We start from the raw sequence: 19,763 nt of genomic DNA on the forward strand, positions 1-19,763 counted from the left end.
TGTTTGACTAATGATGGCAGCGCAGTTTGTTGAAAGAGCAGTAATTCCAACATAGCGTAGAATTTTTACTAAAAAGACATTTTATCTGTCTACTAAAGTTGATTGCATTGCAAATGTGTTGGATATTTGAATTACTGCCTTCCACCAACCTCCCCTCCGCCCCTCTTGTTTACATTCACATAAACCGAGTAAAATAAGCACCACTCCAAAGTAACCTGGTACAGAGGCGGCTATTGCATTGAGTAAATGAAACAAATCACTTGGTGTCCAGAGATTTGATAAGATAACACCATGCACAAGAAGACCCTTCATTGTGGAAGTTCCTGTTTATTAATGTGAGCGCTTGTTATGCCCATGGGAAAGCTTGCATACAAGTACTGAAAACTGCTTATGTCCAGTTCGGGTGATACTGAAAATGTATATTTTGAGCAGCTAAAATTACGTATGTATGTATAACAAATTATGATTTTTAGGAATTTTTTACGTATACTGTAAAACTGGATCATTATTATATTTAAGTGACTTAAATTAATATTGCTCTATTCACAAATAATTATACAATATCGCTAAATGATCATTACCATGGCTGCTAGCAGGGGAGTCAAGTCTACGGCAGTCAAGGTGTTAAAGAATCAGTGTTACACGCCAAAAACCTTTTATGGTAAAAAGAACTCCTACCGCCTACCTCTCCCCCCTTCTCCCTCCTGCCCCTTGTTTTGTGTGTGGACTGAATTTTCCGAGCACACATTCATTGCTAGGGATTTTAATTTGTGTCTAAAAAAAAAATGACATTAGAATTCAGGGAGACTACCTTGCTGTTTAGCCATTTATTCTAAAAATGAAAGTTCACAAAACAATTTATGGTGTTCCATTTCAAATTTGCAACATGCCCTACCTAAGCAAGGTGTTTGATCTAAATGTAGCTTTTGTAACAAAGGTACCGTGTAGGTTGTGATGGCTTTTGGTGGCCTAACTTTAGAGTTCCTCGATTTTTAAGACACAGGATTGAGGGATAGTATCCCTATAAGCGGGTCTCAGCTGACTCAGGGTAGAGTATAAGTAAAATGATAATAATAACCTCTGTGATCAAGGTATAGGAGCAAATATGAGTGCTGGGGAAACTCTGATAAACCATGTGTAATGGTACATGAAATGGTATATGTGCACTAATGGCGCTGTGTGGCTAGCTCAGGTCTCCATATATGCCATAAAGTTCCCAAACAAGCCCCAACAGAACCAAAAAGTACATACCAGAAATGATCTTTGTTTCAGTGAGAATCCCCTCTTTTGCAGCACAGCTCTTTCCTTGTAGTGGGTGCTTCACGTCCATAGAAGTACAGAGAAGAGTAGTCCCAAGGGGGGCACAGGCGGAGCACTGCCAGATCGAAGAGGGAGAAAGGGGGCTGCATTCAGTAGTATTAAAAATATGTTTTATTGAGTGGTCAAAAAAAGAACATTATCACTTTTACGCGTTTCGGGAATTGCGTCCCTTTCTCAAAAAGTGTGAACCCAATTGATTTCAGCTCTGGCAACCCCCTGCTTCCAGTGATACTTCTGTATTGTTGCCGTATCACTGCAAGCAGAGAAACCGTGATCCGTCATCTAATGGGAGCGTTTAAATGTCACGCGGTCCAATTGGAAGCTGGGAATTCTTCCTGTGTGGCTTCCTATTGGCCTGTGTGACCTGGACCGTTAGGCTAAGGCCCCGCTGCACACGGCCGCTTTGCTTGCCGGCGGCGCGTGGAATTCACTGCACCGCGGTCTGATTCCCCCCCGCCGGCGTGGGGGGCGTGGCCAAAACGTATGGGGGGCGCGGCCATGACGTGAGGGGGCGGGACCGCCCCCACAGCGCAGCACTGCAGCAGCCCCTCTGGCACCCTCGGCCCCCTCAGCCCCCTGGCACCCTCACACGGGCACCCTCACACACACGGGCACCCTCACCCTCACACACGGGCACCCTCACACACACGGGCACCCTCACACACACGGGCACCCTCACACACACGGGCACCCTCTCACACACGGGCACCCTCTCACACACACACACACACACACGCGGGCACCCTCACACACACACGGGCACACACACACACACGGGCACCCTCACACACACACACACACACACGGGCACCCTCACAAACACACACACACACACACGGGCACCCTCACAAACACACACACACACACACACGGGCACCCACACACACACACGGGCACCCACACACACACACACGGGCACCCTCACGCACCCTCTCACACACACATGGGCACACACACAAGGGCACCCTCTCACACGGGCACCCTCTCTCTCATATACACACACACACATACACACACGGGCACCCTCTCTCTCTCACACACACACGGGCACCCTCTCTCTCTCACACACACACACACGTGCACCCTCTCTCACACACACACGGGCACCCTCACACACACACACACACGGGCACCCTCACACACACACACGGGCACCCTCACACACACACTCGGGCACCCTCACACACACACACACACACACACGGGCACCCTCACACACACACACGGGCACCCTCACACACACACACGGGCACCCTCACACACACGGGCACCCTCACACACACACACAGGCACCCTCACACACACACACGGGCACCCTCACACACACACACGGGCACCCTCACACACACACACGGGCACCCTCACACACACACACACGGGCACCCTCACACACACACACACGGGCACCCTCACACACACACACACACGGGCACCCTCACACACACACACACACGGGCACCCTCACACACACACACACACGGGCACCCTCACACACACACACACACACGGGCACCCTCACACACACACACGGGCACCCTCACACACACACACGGGCACCCTCACACACACACACGGGCACCCTCACACACACGGGCACCCTCACACACACGGGCACCCTCACACACACGGGCACCCTCACACACACGGGCACCCTCACACACACGGGCACCCTCACACACACGGGCACCCTCTCACACACACACACACACGGGCACCCTCACACACACACACACGCTGCACACGCTGCACACGCACACACGCACACACTCTCACTGCACACTCTCTCGCTGCACACTCTCTCGCTGCACACTGCACACTCTCTCGCTGCACACTGCACACTCTCTCGCTGCACACTCTCTCGCTGCACACTGCACACTCTCTCGCTGCACACTGCACACTCTCTCGCTGCACACTGCACACTCTCTCGCTGCACACTGCACACTCTCTCGCTGCACACTGCACACTCTCTCGCTGCACACTGCACACTCTCTCGCTGCACACTGCACACTCTCTCGCTGCACACTGCACACTCTCTCGCTGCACACTGCACACTCTCTCGCTGCACACTGCACACTCTCTCGCTGCACACTGCACACTCTCTCGCTGCACACTGCACACTCTCTCGCTGCACACTGCACACTCTCTCGCTGCACACTGCACACTCTCTCGCTGCACACTGCACACTCTCTCGCTGCACACTGCACACTCTCTCGCTGCACACTGCACACTCTCTCGCTGCACACTGCACACTCTCTCGCTGCACACTCTCTCGCTGCACACTGCACACTCTCTCGCTGCGCACTGCACACACTCTCGCTGCGCACTGCACACACTCTCGCTGCGCACTGCACACGCTCTCTGCGCACTGCACACGCTCGCTGCTCGCTGCGCACTGCACACGCTCGCTGCGCACTGCACACGCTCACTGCACACACTCCCAGCACTCACTGCACACACTCCCAGCACTCACTGCACACACTCCCAGCACTCACTGCACACACTCCCAGCACTCACTGCACACACTCCCAGCACTCACTGCACACACTCCCAGCACTCACTGCACACACTCCCAGCACTCACTGCACACACTCCCAGCACTCACTGCACACACTCCCAGCACTCACTGCACACACTCCCAGCACTCACTGCACACACTCCCAGCACTCACTGCACACACTCCCAGCACTCACTGCACACACTCCCAGCACTCACTGCACACTGCACACACTCCCAGCACTCACTGCACACACTCCCAGCACTCACTGCACACACTCCCAGCACTCACTGCACACACTCCCAGCACTCACTGCACACACTCCCAGCACTCACTGCACACACTCCCAGCACTCACTGCACACACTCCCAGCACTCACTGCACACACTCCCAGCACTCACTGCACACACTCCCAGCACTCACTGCACACTGCACACACTCCCAGCACTCACTGCACACTGCACACACTCCCAGCACTCACTGCACACTGCACACACTCCCAGCACTCACTGCACACTGCACACACTCCCAGCACTCACTGCACACTGCACACACTCCCAGCACTCACTGCACACACTCCCGGCACTCACTGCACACACTCCCAACACTCCCAGCACACGCACACAGCCCTCACAGCACCCTCTCACAGCCCTCTCACAGCCCTCACAACACCCTCTCACAGCCCTCACAACACCCTCTCACAGCCCTCACAACACCCTCTCACAGCCCTCACAACACCCTCTCACAGCCCTCACAACACCCTCTCACAGCCCTCACAACACCCTCTCACAGCCCTCACAACACCCTCTCACAGCCCTCACAACACCCTCTCACAGCCCTCACAACACCCTCTCACAGCCCTCACAACACCCTCTCACAGCCCTCACAACACCCTCTCACAGCCCTCACAACACCCTCTCACAGCCCTCACAACACCCACTCACAGCCCTCACAACACACACTCCCCCTACCTTTGGTGTCGGCTGCTGAGATCGGAGCGGAGCTGGCATCAGGAGGAGAGGGGGGTGTCGGGGGGGGGGGATTCTCGGGAGGAGGTGGGGTGTCTGGAGGAGGGGGTGGGTGGTGTGGATGCCGGTAGGGGGGGTGAGTGAGGAGCAGGCTGGGACTCGGAGGGCCGCGTGGGCTAGGCCCAAAACTGATTATGCCACGGAGGGCCGGTAGCTGTGGGGGCCTCGGGGGGGGGGGGGGGGGAGGAAGTGGATACCGGTGGAGGGGGATGGATGCCGGTGGTGGGAGGTAAGGAGCAGGTTGCGGCTGGACTCGGAGGGCCGTTGCTGGGGGACGTGTAGGGCTTCCGGCCACCTTCCTTCCTTCCTTCCTTCCTCCCTCCCGATCAGGAGCATTTACATTAGCGCGACCCCGGTTCTAGCGCGGTCGGATTGGGTGGCCCCCGAGGACCGCGCTATAACGGGGTTTAGCTGTACATTGTTTCATAAAGAGTGCATTCCTTGAATGATTTGTTTGCAACACTAGCAAATTACGGATTAAAATAACCGTACTTTAAATTATAATTTAAAGAGGTGTTTAGACTTGTATAAAGAACAGTTGATTATTATATTTATTTTAGATTTTGAAAAATGGTTGTAGGAATAGGGTGCTGCTGATGCTTTACACCTATTATTATACTTTGCTTGAAAAAATAATAATAATCCGTTCTGGTAATATAATGAGAACCTGATCGTTTTCATGTGACTGGTTTTAGAAGGAATCCACCTGAAAAGGGAGAGGGGACACAGCAGATTCCGTGTTGTGGCCACGCATCTCAAGAACAACGTCTAGGAAGCGTTAACAATATATTGTTTGAAATATATAACCTCTTAAAGCAGCAATCCCCCCCCCCACCCCGACCCTTTATTAACCCCCTTGAGCTTGTCCTGGTCCCAAAAACAAAATTTCCTTAATCTCTAGTGTCTGAGGTTATCCTGGTAACCTTTAGGCCATGTTTATAGTGCCGGCGACGAGACCTATGTCACCCGTCGCCACTGGCGAAAGTTGCACTTTAGTTTGGAGCGACTGGCTGCTGGCAATCCAAGCATTTTTAAAATTAAAAAAAAACTTTTTGCAGATTATCACAAACGGTAAAGTGTTACAAAGATTGTGCACTGATTGGAAGTGTGCTAAAGCCTGCTATAGAAATCAAGATGCTCGGTGTATTAAAACTCATTAAAAATGGCTGAGTTGAATTTAAAAATTAAAAAAGGTCGTAAGTATCTAATACTACGGAACTAATAATAAATAAAAAAAACGCACACTTGGGATATTGGATTGCTCCTTTTAAAATGCTCATCTGAACTGGGCATCAGAATTTAAGCATAAAAACACAGTTGGAAAGGGCAAGTTGTTTTCTTATTAAAATCAAAGTAAATGGCATTTGGCAGACTTCTGTTTTAAGTGTTTTATGCTGGCAATATTTTATAACCATTTGTTTCGATTTCAAACATTGAACAAATGTCTTTAAGCATTTTTTTTGTTTGAATTAAAAACGTAACACAAGTTATTTATACTAATCTTTTAAGGTAACATTTTCTTTTATTTTTTGTTTTTGTTTTTTTAGAGCTCTGGCATTGAAACTTTAGTTGAGGAGCTCTGCTCCAAGCTGAAAGACCTGCAGAGTAACCAAGATGAGCAGCTGTCGCTAAATAAAGGTAACTATATATACTGATAACAGTGGCTTCCCTTTTTACTTTAATTAGAATAGGACTTTAGCCAATGAAAGATTTTGTGGCGTTGCCAAGTAGTCAAGCTTAAATCTTTATGCCTGTCGTTCCATGAGAAGATTTACAGTATAAAAACTAAACCAAAAAGTCTTAATTCTGTGAGATTTAATTCCCAGGTTCAGTTAACTAGAATTTTGTTTGACGAATGTCGTCTTATAGGTGTAATAAGAATTGGAAATAACAAATTCAAATGTGAAATGATGCAAAGTTGAATTTTGATGATTTGAATCATTGTTGGGTTTCTGCGTTTTATAGATAACTCAGGCTAAGGTATTCATCTGTACCTAAAACTGGTTCTTTGATCATATTAACCTATATATGTGCTTGCACCAAAATGCATTTGTTTCAGGTAAACATCACATTTAAAAGAGGGGTTTCCCAAAATTGCCTGTATTTAACGTAAGCTCTTTGTGATGGCCGTTTTCTAGCAGATTACCATACCTGTTTTTATTTATTTTCTTTGCGGCCAGCGAGTGTGTTTTAATCAAAATCAAATAAACTATTGCCATATTTGAGGATATTGTGTAATTTAAACACTAAATTCCCAGTACAAATTGTAATTTTCACATTGTTCATATCAATTTGATAGTGATATAATTGACTATTCCTTTTTAACAGAGGAGAAAAGTAACAGAAAGCTAGATGGATCACTGTCTCCTGAAGCTGCATCATCTCCTGCAGAAAAGGATCAGGTAGAGATGTAAGTATTGCTTAACCATCTTGGAATGGTTGGCTATGTGTGATCTCTTAAAACCATTGTCCAATGTCCAGTAAAAGGGGCAGTCCTTCCTAGGACCAAAGTGAACAAACCAGTGGCATGCCCAGTAGCTGAGATACCATCTTTAAACTAATCAGACAAGTAAAAGTATCTTTAATCATTTTTAAAACCAATATCGTAAGTTTTTTATGATCATTAATCCTATTGTCGCAAGGCGATGCACTGTTATATATACAAGGAGATTGTTCACATCGTCATCATCATTGTTTGGCAAAGCTGATCTGAAGCAAATAGGAACGGACTCTTTTTTTAAATAAGTGGCAGATACGCAAATATTTTAGTTTTGGGTGGATTTGATCTTTTGAATTAAGGCAATTGCATTGATGTATTATTGAAATACATTTATAAACACCTTTTTGAGCTTTTGAGTGCCGGGGAGGGCTGCGGCCAAAGAGTGCCGGGGAGGGCTGCGGCCAAAGAGTGCCGGGGAGGGCTGCAGCCAAAGAGTGCCAGGGCCCCTCCTGCACAATGGGGTCAGGTGGCTGCCGCGGCCTGAAAACGAAACTATTCCCCTACTATTTCCTTGTACTTCAGACCGCTTCCTGCACTCTGAGCGCAGGACATGATCAAAGCTGCAAAAAGCACTCTGGACATGGCGTAACCACTGTGTCTAGGGGAACCCAGAACGTTAAAAGTGCCATTCCACATAGCGGCGACAAAGCGGTTTTAAAACAATTTCACAATCCTAATTAGCTTCTTTAAACTAATCTCACCATGCGTAAGTGTTGAATAATTACCAAGATTTAACACCTGCCATTAGTACACTTGCGTCCTTGTCTAGACTGCCCCTTTCCCTCTTGAGTCCCAGAAAACTGGCAGTACCTGAGTGCCACAGTGCTTCCAGATAGCGACTGCATGATCACTTTCGGTACAGATCATGTAATCGGCATGTCCCGAGTGACCTGTGCAGGACTGGTCAATTGATACCTTTCTCCCTCCCTGTACAGTTGAATGAGAAATATGCATAGGTAGTGTTGGGACCTGCATACTAGTCATGACGTGGCTGCAGGCATATAATGCTTTGGCCAAAGGGTTTAACTAAATGACCCTTAGAAAATACTTAAATGTTTGTATTCTCATGTCACATTGGATATACAATTGGGTGTTCTTGTCTCTTATTGCTCTTAAAAGAACCCTCAACAAGGGATCCATGTAAAGGTTTGTACTGCAATGGTTACAAAGTTATGGGATTTAAAATTGTTCTGAAACAGTTTGAAATGTGGTTACATTTCTTTATCTAAATATTGATTTCTATTTAATCTCGTCTACGTAGAATTACTTTATTTTTTACCTATATTGCTTGACCACTGAACTCTGACATTTTTGTTTTTAATAGGTATTATGAAGCTTTTCCACCACTCTCCGAGAAACCGGTTTGTCTGCAAGAAATAATGACTGTGTGGAACAAGTCCAAAGTTTGCTCTTATTCTAGCTCCTCCTCATCTTCCACTGCTCCACAGACCAGCACCGAAACACCCTCGCCAAAGGATTGCAATAGTGAAAGCGAAACTATGGTAGCAAACATGATGAACGAAGCTTCTAACAATGTACAGGGAAGGAACACACAAAGGAAAATCAAAAATGAAAAAGAGAACAAGTTTAGTAATGGCACAGCTGAAGAAAAAACTGGGTTATGCAAAAAAGTCAGACACAAGTCTGATGGGAAAATCCGCCCTCGATCATGGTCGTCTGGCTCCAGTGAAGCAGACTCCAGTTCAAGTAGTAATCCAGGCGAACTGAAAACACGGTTCATTAAAGTAAGGCATAAAACTCGTGAAGTCCGGCACAAAAAGGGAAAGAATGGACAAAGACTTCCAGCAAAGAATGCAGAGAGAAAAAATGTTGCTAGAGGCAGCAGCAGTGGTGCAGGATCTGTCAAGCAGTTCTGTAAACGGGGAAAACGACAATTAAAAGAATTTGCAAGGAAAAATACTGGCAATGAAGGAAGTGACATCTTTACGGAGACAAAAAATGAAACGGAATTCAGAGAGGAACCACTGTGGTATACTGAACCTATAACAGAATACTTTGTTCCCCTGAATCGTAAAAGTAAGCTGGAGACTACGTATCGGAAAAGACAAGATATTTGGGATATAACTTCAGAAGATCTCGAAGAGCTGTCTGAGTCTGTACACAGTCTATGTATAAATACCCCCAATATCCATAAAACATACCTCGCAGCGGGTACTTTTATTGAGGGTCACTATGTAGAAATGCCTGCAGTTGCAAATGAGGCGAGTGACCTTGCTGGGACCTCGAACTGTTCTCTCCCAGAGGACAACTATTTGGATGATGTTCATCCTTTAGAACTCTCTCACTTCTATGAAGTGGATTTTGATCAATCCATGTTGGATCCTGGTGCCTCAGATGAAATGCAAGGCGAAAGTCGTATCTTGAACATGATCCGACAGAAAAGTAAAGAGAAAAGTGACTTTGAGGCTGAATGTTGCATTGTGTTAGATGGAATGAGTTTGCAAGGGGAAAGTGCAATATGGACAGAAACAACCCGTTCTATTGGTGCTGAAAGCTTTTTCTTGCAAGACCTTGGTAATTTAGCTCAGTTTTGGGAGTGCTGTTCCTCTTCAAGTTCTGTTGATGCAGATGGGGAGAGTTTTGGAGGAGACTCCCCAATTAGATTTTCCCCTATTTTTGACCACACAATGCTTGATACACACACGCTTCTAGGCAATCAAGATTTATTTTTGGATGGAAATGAAGAGTCTAATATCAACTCTTGTTTTTCAGTGTTCGAAGTGCAATGCAGTAATTCTGTTTTACCTTTTTCTTTCGACACCCTCTCTTTGGGCAATGAAAATACAGAGTCTTGTTGCAGCATGAATAGGCTTGGAAAAACTCAATCGAGATTACTAATATGGACCAAAAATAGTGCCTTTGATGAAAATGAACACTGTTCGAATCTTTCAACTAGAACCTGTAGTCCATGGTCACACTCTGAAGAAACGCGATCAGATACTGAGACTTTAAACATTCATTTAGAAGATCCTACCCAATTTAATGTAGAAGACCTTAATTATGTAGTTCCTAAAGTGACGTCAAGTTACTTAAATGATGAACTTATCGATTTTTTGCAAGAAGAAACATTTCGGCAAAAGAATGGAGCATTAGGGGATGAATCTGTGTTGGTTTTAAAAAAGAAATCCAAGTTGGAGTCTGTCTGTGGTATTCAGCTTGAGCAGGAAAATGTGGAAAACTTTGACACTACAGAGGTTGGTAGTGAGGGCAGCCAACATGAAGATGGGTTCTGCGCAGTGGTCATTAAAGACATTTGGACAAATACGACAGACAGAAATTCAGTAACCTTGCTTGAAGCTGAAAGAGTAGAGGATCAGTTATTTCCCTTGGATGTAAATAATTACTGTTGCGGTCTTGATACGGATGCAAAAGTTGAAACACTTCAAGAACCTAATAAGGCTGTGCAAAGATCAGAGTATCATCTTTGGGAAGGTCATAAAGACACTCTGGAAAAAAGAGCATTTCTCATAAGTGAGTTATCAAAGGTAGATGGTGGAGACTATACTACCCCATTCAAACCCTGGGATGTAAACCACGATAAAGAAAATTCCTTTATTCTTGGAGGCGTTTATGGAGAGCTCAAAACCTTTAACGGTGAGGGTGAGTGGGCTGTGGTACCACCCAATCAGACAAGAGGAAGCTTACTCCAATGTGCCGCTTCAGATGTTGTTACAATAGCGGGTACAGATGTTTTCATGACACCCGGAAATAGCTTTGCACCAGGCCATAGACAATTATGGCGGCCATTGGTTTCATTTGAAGAAAATGAACAGTCAAAAGGTGGTGATAAAGGTTTAAATAAAGGTTTTTCTTTCATTTTTCACGAAGATCTACTTGGAGCTTGTGGTAACTTTCAAGTTGAGGAACCAGGGATGGAGTATTCATTCTCTTCTTTTGAATTGAACAATCCATTTTCACAAGTTCTTCATGTAGAATGCTCGTTTGAACCTGAAGGTATTGCTGCCTTTAGCCCTAGTTTTAAACCGAAATCTATATTGTGTTCAGATTCAGATAGTGACGTTCTTCATCCCAGGATTTGCGATGTCGACAGAACGCAATACAGGGCAATAAGAATTTCCCCACGGACTCACTTTCGCCCGATATCTGCATCTGAACTGTCTCCTGGAGGAGGAAGCGAGTCCGAGTTTGAATCTGAAAAAGAAGAGGTAGTAATGCCTGCTCTTTCTGAAGAGGTATTTGATGATCCACAAGATCTCAAGCCACTGGAAGAAGATGCGGAGAATGAAGGGCATTTTTATGGAAAGTCTGAGCTTGAATCTGGGAAATTTCTCCCCAGGCTAAAGAAATCTGGAATGGAGAAGAGTGCACAGACATCTTTGGATTGTCAAGAAGAGTCAGTTAGTGTGTTGCCGCTAGAGAAGCTAGATCATTGTTTAGACTGCAGGATTAATGAATCGCTTGAAAGGGAAGTGATGGAGAACTCTAAAACTAACTGTAAAATGCTGGAGTCGTATGAAGAAGCGGATGCGATGCGCAGCTGCAAGATTGGTTGTCTCTTTCCTTTGTACGACAACCCTATTGCTGCTGAAGAACTTGGAGAGGTATGTAGCGTTATTTATATTAAATTAGGAAGTATATAACGTGTATACACGGTTGCGCTGTAACGGGTACAGCTGTAGAAAGTGGGTTGCATAAAAAGGTCCTGTCCTGGAATTCATACCAAGAAAATTAATATGTACAATAATAGGTTTGACCCAATTCGCTGGGTTATTATAAATTACACAGCCTGTAATTTTTAATAGAGGCAAGTATGAATGGCTTTGTGTTTAATTTATTAACATATACCATTCGGGATGGAAATATCCATTATTCATTGGCCTTTTTAACCTTTTGTTGTTGTGATCTTTGTCTGGTCTATGAACCAGTTTTTCAGCTGTTCACTGGTCTTTGTTCCTGTTCTGTCTTTGCATAATGATTGAACCATCTAAATGCTAATCTGTTGAGCTCGCCTGTACTATTTCAGACTTTCTTTATTTAGAATATCAAACCACATCTGAAACTGGGAAACCAGAATTATAAAGCAAAGGAAGAGTTCTAGAAGCAATGTTAATGACAGTCAAACAGGATGGCATAGGATAAAAAGTTGTAACATTTTTAAGAGGTGATGTGTATTTACTGTGACTTTCTTAAACTATGCAATACTAACTTGTTGGTTAACATTTTTTTTTTTTTGCAGTATCCCTCACTAAGCGTTGATCTTCAAGGCGTTAACGCCATCAAGGAAAAGCAGTGCTGGTGGCAGAAAGCTCTGTACTCCCCTCTTCTTTCTGGATCTTGTTGTGAGCGTAAGTAATTTAATTACCAATCTTTCAAAACAAGTTGCGTAAACCATGTATTCCCTTCATTGAGTAAATTGAAATGGATGCATCAGTGAAGGCCTGTACATTTGATGATTACATCTCTGTTTAGGGAATCTATCCTAACTGAACAAGAACAGAGTAAATGGAAAACGGATTATAAAAACAGGCATAATTTCACTTCTTTAACAGTAGGAGATATTCTGAAGAGGAGTTCATAACTATATCGCTTGATTTCTTAAAAAGGAATAGCATAATAACATCAATGTAACGTTTGCAGATAAAATTACGGCGTTTGTATAATCTGATCAGTGAGCAAAGAATAGTATAGAAATTCACATTCAATGCTGGTACTTCTATGAATGCATATGGCTAAAAATGCTTTCCAATTAGGTAGGTCTCTTAGTAAAGGTGTTTAATTTTTAAAAAGAGCTATTCGTTAGAGCAGGATAAAATAGTAACATAACCATCTGTAATCCGCTTCCATAGAAAGATTGTCACCTTCAAAATGAAACTTGTCCTGTGAAATGAATGCTTTCATTAGATCATGTAAAACAAAAATTCTATTGTGCTATATTTTTGTTTGATTTAAGATGGCATTAGAATTACAAAGTGACAAATATTCCTGTGGACAGTCTTTTTACAAAATAGGTGAATATTAAAAACGCCTAAACCAATTTGGCTACAATAGAATGTTTTGAAAAAATATTTTAAAATGTTTTTTTTTTTTTCATTTTAAAGATGCTGCCACGTACATTTGTGCTTGTGGCAGTGGCCATACCTACTGGATGAAGTGTGTGTGTGTGTGTGTGTGTGTGTGTGTGTGTGTGTGTGTACACAAAGTTAAATATAACTGTATTGGAAAGTACAGACTGGCACTGTTGGCAGAGTGCTCAAATGTGGGGGAAGTTATTAGTGCGAGCTTGGAGCTTTTGTGCAGGAACCAGCAATTTAGGTTTGAAGCAAAACTTATACTATGCAATGAAAGTGCTTGAGAAGCATGAATCCAGCTTTAACCCCACCTGACTGGCATGTGATGGCTTGTGTACCAATCACTTGGCCAGCTGATGTCTGGAACAGATGAGGAAGTCCTTCTCTTGTGTTTGGATGGAGGCAATAAGCTTCCTGTGAGCTGGGGACTCAATTAGCTCTAGATGTACACAAATAGCATGACATACATGGTGCATCAGAGTGTCAGCCCTTGTGATACTGTATATCATGAGGACACTGATCTGGCCTAATACAACAAACTTATGTGATCGTTTGAGCATATGATTGTGGAAGATAGAAATAAGTTGACAAAAAGCATATGACTAGCAGTGGTTGCCGTACACGCGCATGTTTTTATTATGCTTGTATATGCACGCTGAGTGCTGCAGCACTGTGTATAGTTATGCTTTTACTAGCATTAAGGGTTTTTGTATTGTGTTTTTTTATTTAAATGTGTTTTTATTTTTTATATATTTCATTTAAAATGTTTGGCAATATTTTGTCAATTTTGTTCCTGTTAGTAATAGTACTGTGTTAATAAATAACCAGTGTTTTCTCCTTTTCGTACTGAAGCACCCTACACAAATGTCAAGGGGGAAAGTGGTGTAGATCATACAAATGGGAAAGAAATTCCCAGCGCTGGACCGCATCCTGAAGAGATTGAAAGGGTATTTATGCAACTTACTTTTAAATGTGCAGCTTTCACCATCTGTGTGTGTATTTCCGATCTGGCTGATAACATAGGTGTGTTTTTTTTGTTTTAAGTTTAGGGGTGGGTTTTATTTTGTTTTACAAAGGCTCAATGCAAGGTTATCTGTCTTGTGTTCTAGACTACTTATCTGTATATGTCTATACATATATATATGTATATGTATATGTGATCTCATAAATGTGAACAATTGGTCTTCATACGTGCCCTAATTAAGTTGAGTAGTGGAAGCGGCAGAACTGGTTTACCGCAATCAGTGGTTATTAGTACAAAACAAATTGTTCTTTCAGCCCATATATACCAGTTCTAAAATAGGATTTTCTTTCATGTTTCTCAGCAGCTGGGTGAAGAGATGCCTATCTGCTACTACATTTCCAGATAAATGTAATTGGCAGTTGTGTAATCAATTTCCTAGTTTCTCTAACTGCTACAGGTGGTATAAAAGTCAATCACTTGTGGGAGCTCCCAACGTCGTGCTCCACTGCTGTGGATACATTGCATTGTGGGGAGCTACTTTGGATGCTGCTGCTGTAATTGACACCAATACCACCCAGGCTAAAGTGCGTTTGGGGCTTTACCAAGTGCACAGTTCCAGCATTTGATCAGTAACCCTGGGATACTAGACAACATATTTTGCTTGGAGAACCCCTACCAACCCCCAGGGGTTCACTAACCCCTGTTGGGAGTCGCTGCTCTAGGTAGCTAACAGTTTGTAGATCCAGCTAACCGGAATGGAGCGCACCTGCATAGAATCTTCTCCAGACTGCCCGAGTGACAAATCTACAGGAAATTCAAGCAAATCAATAAAAAGCCTCATTACAAAACATTTGTATAAAATTAAAAAGCCTCATTACAAAACATTTGTATAAAATATATGAAACCCAGTGGATGTTGATTAAATGACCAGTTTAGTGAAGATCAAGTGGCTCGCATTGAGACACACTCTTAAAGGGCCATATTTACTATGTAAAACAAGTGTCTTATGGCGCACAACTTTTTTTTTAAACGTCCCCTATTGTAAAAAATTGTGGTGTGCCATTTATTGGTTGCTCCATGCTTAAGGCCTAGGACATAGTGAAATCAGCGTCGCTGAGCCACGCTGAACAGATGCACAAAGCCCCTGCATCTGTAATCAGCGCGGCTATAGTTTCTCCCTCCGCATGCGTGCTGATGCGTGCGGAGGCTGAGAAAATCAGAAGACAGGAGAGTTTGAAATTTTGCCGCTTGGGGGAGCGGAGTTGCGGTCACGTGACCGCTCCCATCCAATGGGGCTGCAGCCTTTTTTTTCCCCTACTGTGTCGGTGGATAGCAGAGCTCAGCCACCAGACCAGACAGGGTAGAGGCAGCACAGAGGTGGGGGTGGGTGTTGGGGATTGTGTGTGTGTGTGTGTGTGTGTGTGTGAATATATTTATCAAAGTTGCACAATGTTAATAAATAATTTATTCTCACATGTCTTTTTTTTTTTAATTTTTAAAATATTATATAATACACACACACACACACACACACACACACACACACACACACACACACACACATTCCCCAGTGACACACAAACACAGACCACTTCAAAGTGACACACACACACACTGACAGCTACCAAGTGACACACACACACAGTGATACCCGCCTCCAAAGCGCGCTTGCTGTCTCCTCTGCCAGGACAGCAAAAAGCTCCTGGTAGAGCGAGCGGCAGCAAGCAACAGCGAGCAGCACAAAAGTGTTTACTATGTCCCAGGCCTAAGAAAAGTTGCAGTGATTTTAGGTTTTCAGAGATTTATAATGCAAATGATTTTCACGTCTTGACTTGATTAAATAGTCAAGTAGATATAAAAGGAGTTTGTTTTATTCACCTTTATTCCTGAAGGGAATGTCTAATGTGCTCAATTTTCTTGTCTGTGATTTAATAACGCTCCTGAGAACACTTTCACTTTTTGAAGTGAGTGCTTAGTCAGCTCTTCTTTAAGTGTTTTATTTAGGAGGTCTAAAGATATGACTCGCCTAATTTCTTTATTTTTTATTGTTTTTTTAATCCACTCTTAGACCTCTACATTTTATGACGCCAGCGATGCAGTCGAATGCAATGCCGGAACAAAAACCAATGGCTTTAGGAAGAAGATATACTCAAGCGACAGCTCCAGTTCTGACACCGCTTCAGATGGTGGACACGAATGGGCCGATGCTTGCGAAGAGGAACTTTTCTCTCGCACTCAGCTTTGAAAGAGCATAGCTGTAGTTCTGAAGATTTAAAGTAATAAGAGGAAAAACCTGTTTTGTGTGGGTTTTTTTTTTTTTTTTTTTCCTTCCTTGGGGATTTTTAACTCTAAACATCTTTAGTTACCACTTCAGATAATTTTCTTTTATTTTCCCCCTTTTATAGTCTGGGTCAGAAATCCCATGTAAGGCTTTTTTTTCCTTTTTTTTCTCTCCTCTGACGAACTGTTAAATATTTGCCTAGTAGATCCTAGATTAGATGGTGGTGTCCGATGAAGAATGAATGCATGTGCTTGTTTGTAGAATCCCTGCTTCCCAGCACCTAAAGGCATATTCTTGTTTTTTTTTTATTTTGTTTGGGTTTTTTTTTTGTTGTTTTTTTTACCATTGGCTGTAGCCAGACTTGCTATCTCGGCATTGTGGGGTCTACTCTACAGCTACTTCTGCCATTCAGATACTTGGGCTTCTAGAATATTTTTGGCTATATTCTCTAAGAACCGGGAAATAAATACGTAACACTGTAATCAGTCAGTGCCTTTCTGAATGCAGGAAGACTAGCATGAATGACTTGCCCAGTCTTCATTCAAAACTAAAAAGAAAAAAAAATTGTAGTTAAATTTGAAGTAGAAGCAATGCGGATTGTGCTTTAGAGACTTAAAGAAATACTGTGTTTTCTAGCCTATGATATTTTGCCCCCGCTATCGGAGGATAATATAGTTTGATATTTTTGCTAACTGTAAGAGCCAAGGATTGTGTAAAGTTATTTTTTTCTCTCTCCCCTTTCCTTGTGCATATTTTTCCAGCCCATTTCTGCGCTTTTTAAAAAAAAGTTTTTATTTGCTAACATGTAGCAACAGAACACTGAAATGTTGAACTGCATAATGGAAATAAAGGACTGTACATATGAAGGTGATATTGCAGTGGTAACACCAGACAATTCCCGATCCCAAAATCTGGTTGTAATGCTGTTATGAAACAACTAGTACCTGTTGGCCTGCAACATTCCCGTCATTTCCACCATTACTAACGTGTTGGGTTATTATGGTTTTACTGCATTACTACAGTACTGCAGTACAGTATGTCATGCCAACAGGCTACAGGTCAAAATTGAACAGAGGCCTTTTTTTTTTTTTTTTTTTGGCCATAAGCAATGATTCAAAGCTTTACTACAAATCCTTTGGTTCCTGCAGTTAGTTATCATATGATATTGTTGGTGTTACTTAGTTAGTCTTGTAGTTATTTTTGTGTTTGAGAGAATGTTACGGGCAAGTGTGTGTGTGTGGCAATAAGTAACAATTTCCATCATACATGTGTGACTGATGTAATAACGATTTATGTAATTTTTATTTTGCTGAACTATAAATTCAGCACATTGTCAAAAGTGTAACTGTTCAAAACTGTCATACTCTTTGTGCTTGTAACACTTATGCAAATTGTTCAAGCACAGGAAGAGCAATATTTGAAAACAAAACCTAACATATTACCAAAATAAATCTATAAAAGCATGCTTATAACACCAGGAAATGCAAAAAGTTTAATATTGCTTTGGAACAATAGCGTCATTTTTGAAGGCAATACAAGGCGTGATAATTAAAGGGATTTGAGATTTGAGTTCAAGTGGAGTTGCAGTATGTTTAACTTGAACATAATATAGATTTTCTTCTCTTTTTTTTTTTTTTTTTTTTTTTTTTTAGATTAAGGAAAGAAAATTGTTGGTAATAAAATCTTTCAGGGGAAATAGATCAATGTTTTAAATCCACTCTGCATTGAAGTTCACAGAATTTACAAGAGACGACATAATTTAAATTCTGCAGTTACTCCTAAATAAGTATGAACTTACATTTTTGGTTGTTTCCCACATTTTGCAAATGCCCTGACTTCAAATGTTTTAACAACATTGTAGAATCCAAGTTCATGGGGAATTTACTTTCAGACTGGTTTTAAACAATGTTCCCTCTTCCAGTTGCTATGTATGAAAATAATTTGGTTTTCTTTGATCCTTATAAAGGATTATACTCCTCACCTTTTTGTAAACATTTGTAAAAATGTATATTCCTAAAACTGCATTTTTTTTTAATTTTATTTGATTGTCTTAGTATTTTTTATTTAGGTTTACTACTTTCTGGAGCTTCCTTAAAGGTTTTGTAGAACCAGCACTGAAAATATTGACACAAACATAATTTCCTTGCTGCTGGAAGCACCTTAAGCATTTTGGGCCCTTCCATCAGCTATGGGGTTAATGCATCAATGTGTCAACCCCATCAAACGAGGCTTTCAAATGTAAATTGAAATTGACATGTCATGCACCCTATTTTTTTACTTAGATATGTATATTACTCAAGTCACAGGCTGCTCATGCAGATAAACGGACATCAATAGTAGTGTAAGATTCCAGCACGGTTTAGAGTGGAGGAAGGGAATGGTACATTAAAGGACTCGGCAATCATTTATAATTTTATCCATTTTTTTTTCTTGTGTTTCCACCCTCTCTCCCTCCTCCCCCCATGGCCGATAGCTCAATAGAAGTTTCCTGCGAGAGTCGTGAACTTTTATTTTTCCCCCTAGATAAGATACATGCATTCATTTAAGGTTGGCAAAACGCTGAACGCACTGTGGTATGAAGCGCATTGCATATCCATAGCACTGAAAATATCAGTTTTCCATTCCTGGGCTGAAATTCTGTTTAGAATTATTTTTCTTCAAGTGGCTGTATTGTTCTGATTTCATGTACACCAGAGTAACTGATTTTGTTTTCTTGTGAAGTTATTTAACACCAAATAAAAAAATGAAAATACTTTGTGTTTTTTTTTATTTATTTTTTTTAAAGATAATTCCATGGTTTTGGAATGCACTCCATTTTAAATAAAATGTATTTTTGATGCATTAACCCAGTCAACATTGAAAATATAGAGGCCATAACATTACAGTATACCTTGTGAGGCTGCAGGCAGAGCCAGGCTGCCCTGTCTAGATTAGTGTATGAATGATTGTATCTATATTTATATCTGAGTGCATGCATGTAAGCCGGTGTATGTATGAGTGCAAGTCCTAGTCGGGTGTGGTTATAGTGGGCCCCTAGAATCTTTCCCCATGTGCGCCAATGATAGCCCAGTCTGACACTAGGCATAAGTGCCTTACCAGCACATTTAAAGCAATAAGTAGTTAGAG

General features: G+C 42.6%; 1 protein-coding gene across 3 annotated transcripts in view; it reads left to right on the forward strand.

The window, feature by feature from the left end:
- The window catches only part of KIAA0232 (KIAA0232 ortholog), a 41,529-nt gene extending 22,140 nt beyond the window's left edge, over window positions 1-19,389 (forward strand). For all 3 annotated transcript variants that reach the window (XM_075569748.1, XM_075569756.1, XM_075569767.1), the window contains 6 exons: window positions 6,390-6,480; window positions 7,171-7,252; window positions 8,667-11,925; window positions 12,561-12,669; window positions 14,245-14,339; window positions 16,425-19,389. In XM_075569748.1, the coding sequence (XP_075425863.1) occupies window positions 6,390-6,480; window positions 7,171-7,252; window positions 8,667-11,925; window positions 12,561-12,669; window positions 14,245-14,339; window positions 16,425-16,601 (3,813 nt within the window). In that variant the 3' untranslated portion in view covers window positions 16,602-19,389. The remainder of the gene's footprint in view (window positions 1-6,389; window positions 6,481-7,170; window positions 7,253-8,666; window positions 11,926-12,560; window positions 12,670-14,244; window positions 14,340-16,424) is intronic.
- The last annotated feature ends 374 nt before the right edge of the window (window positions 19,390-19,763 follow it).

This window comes from Ascaphus truei, chromosome 1, assembly GCF_040206685.1.
Source record: "Ascaphus truei isolate aAscTru1 chromosome 1, aAscTru1.hap1, whole genome shotgun sequence".
In the NCBI taxonomy this organism is placed as follows: domain Eukaryota; kingdom Metazoa; phylum Chordata; class Amphibia; order Anura; family Ascaphidae; genus Ascaphus; species Ascaphus truei.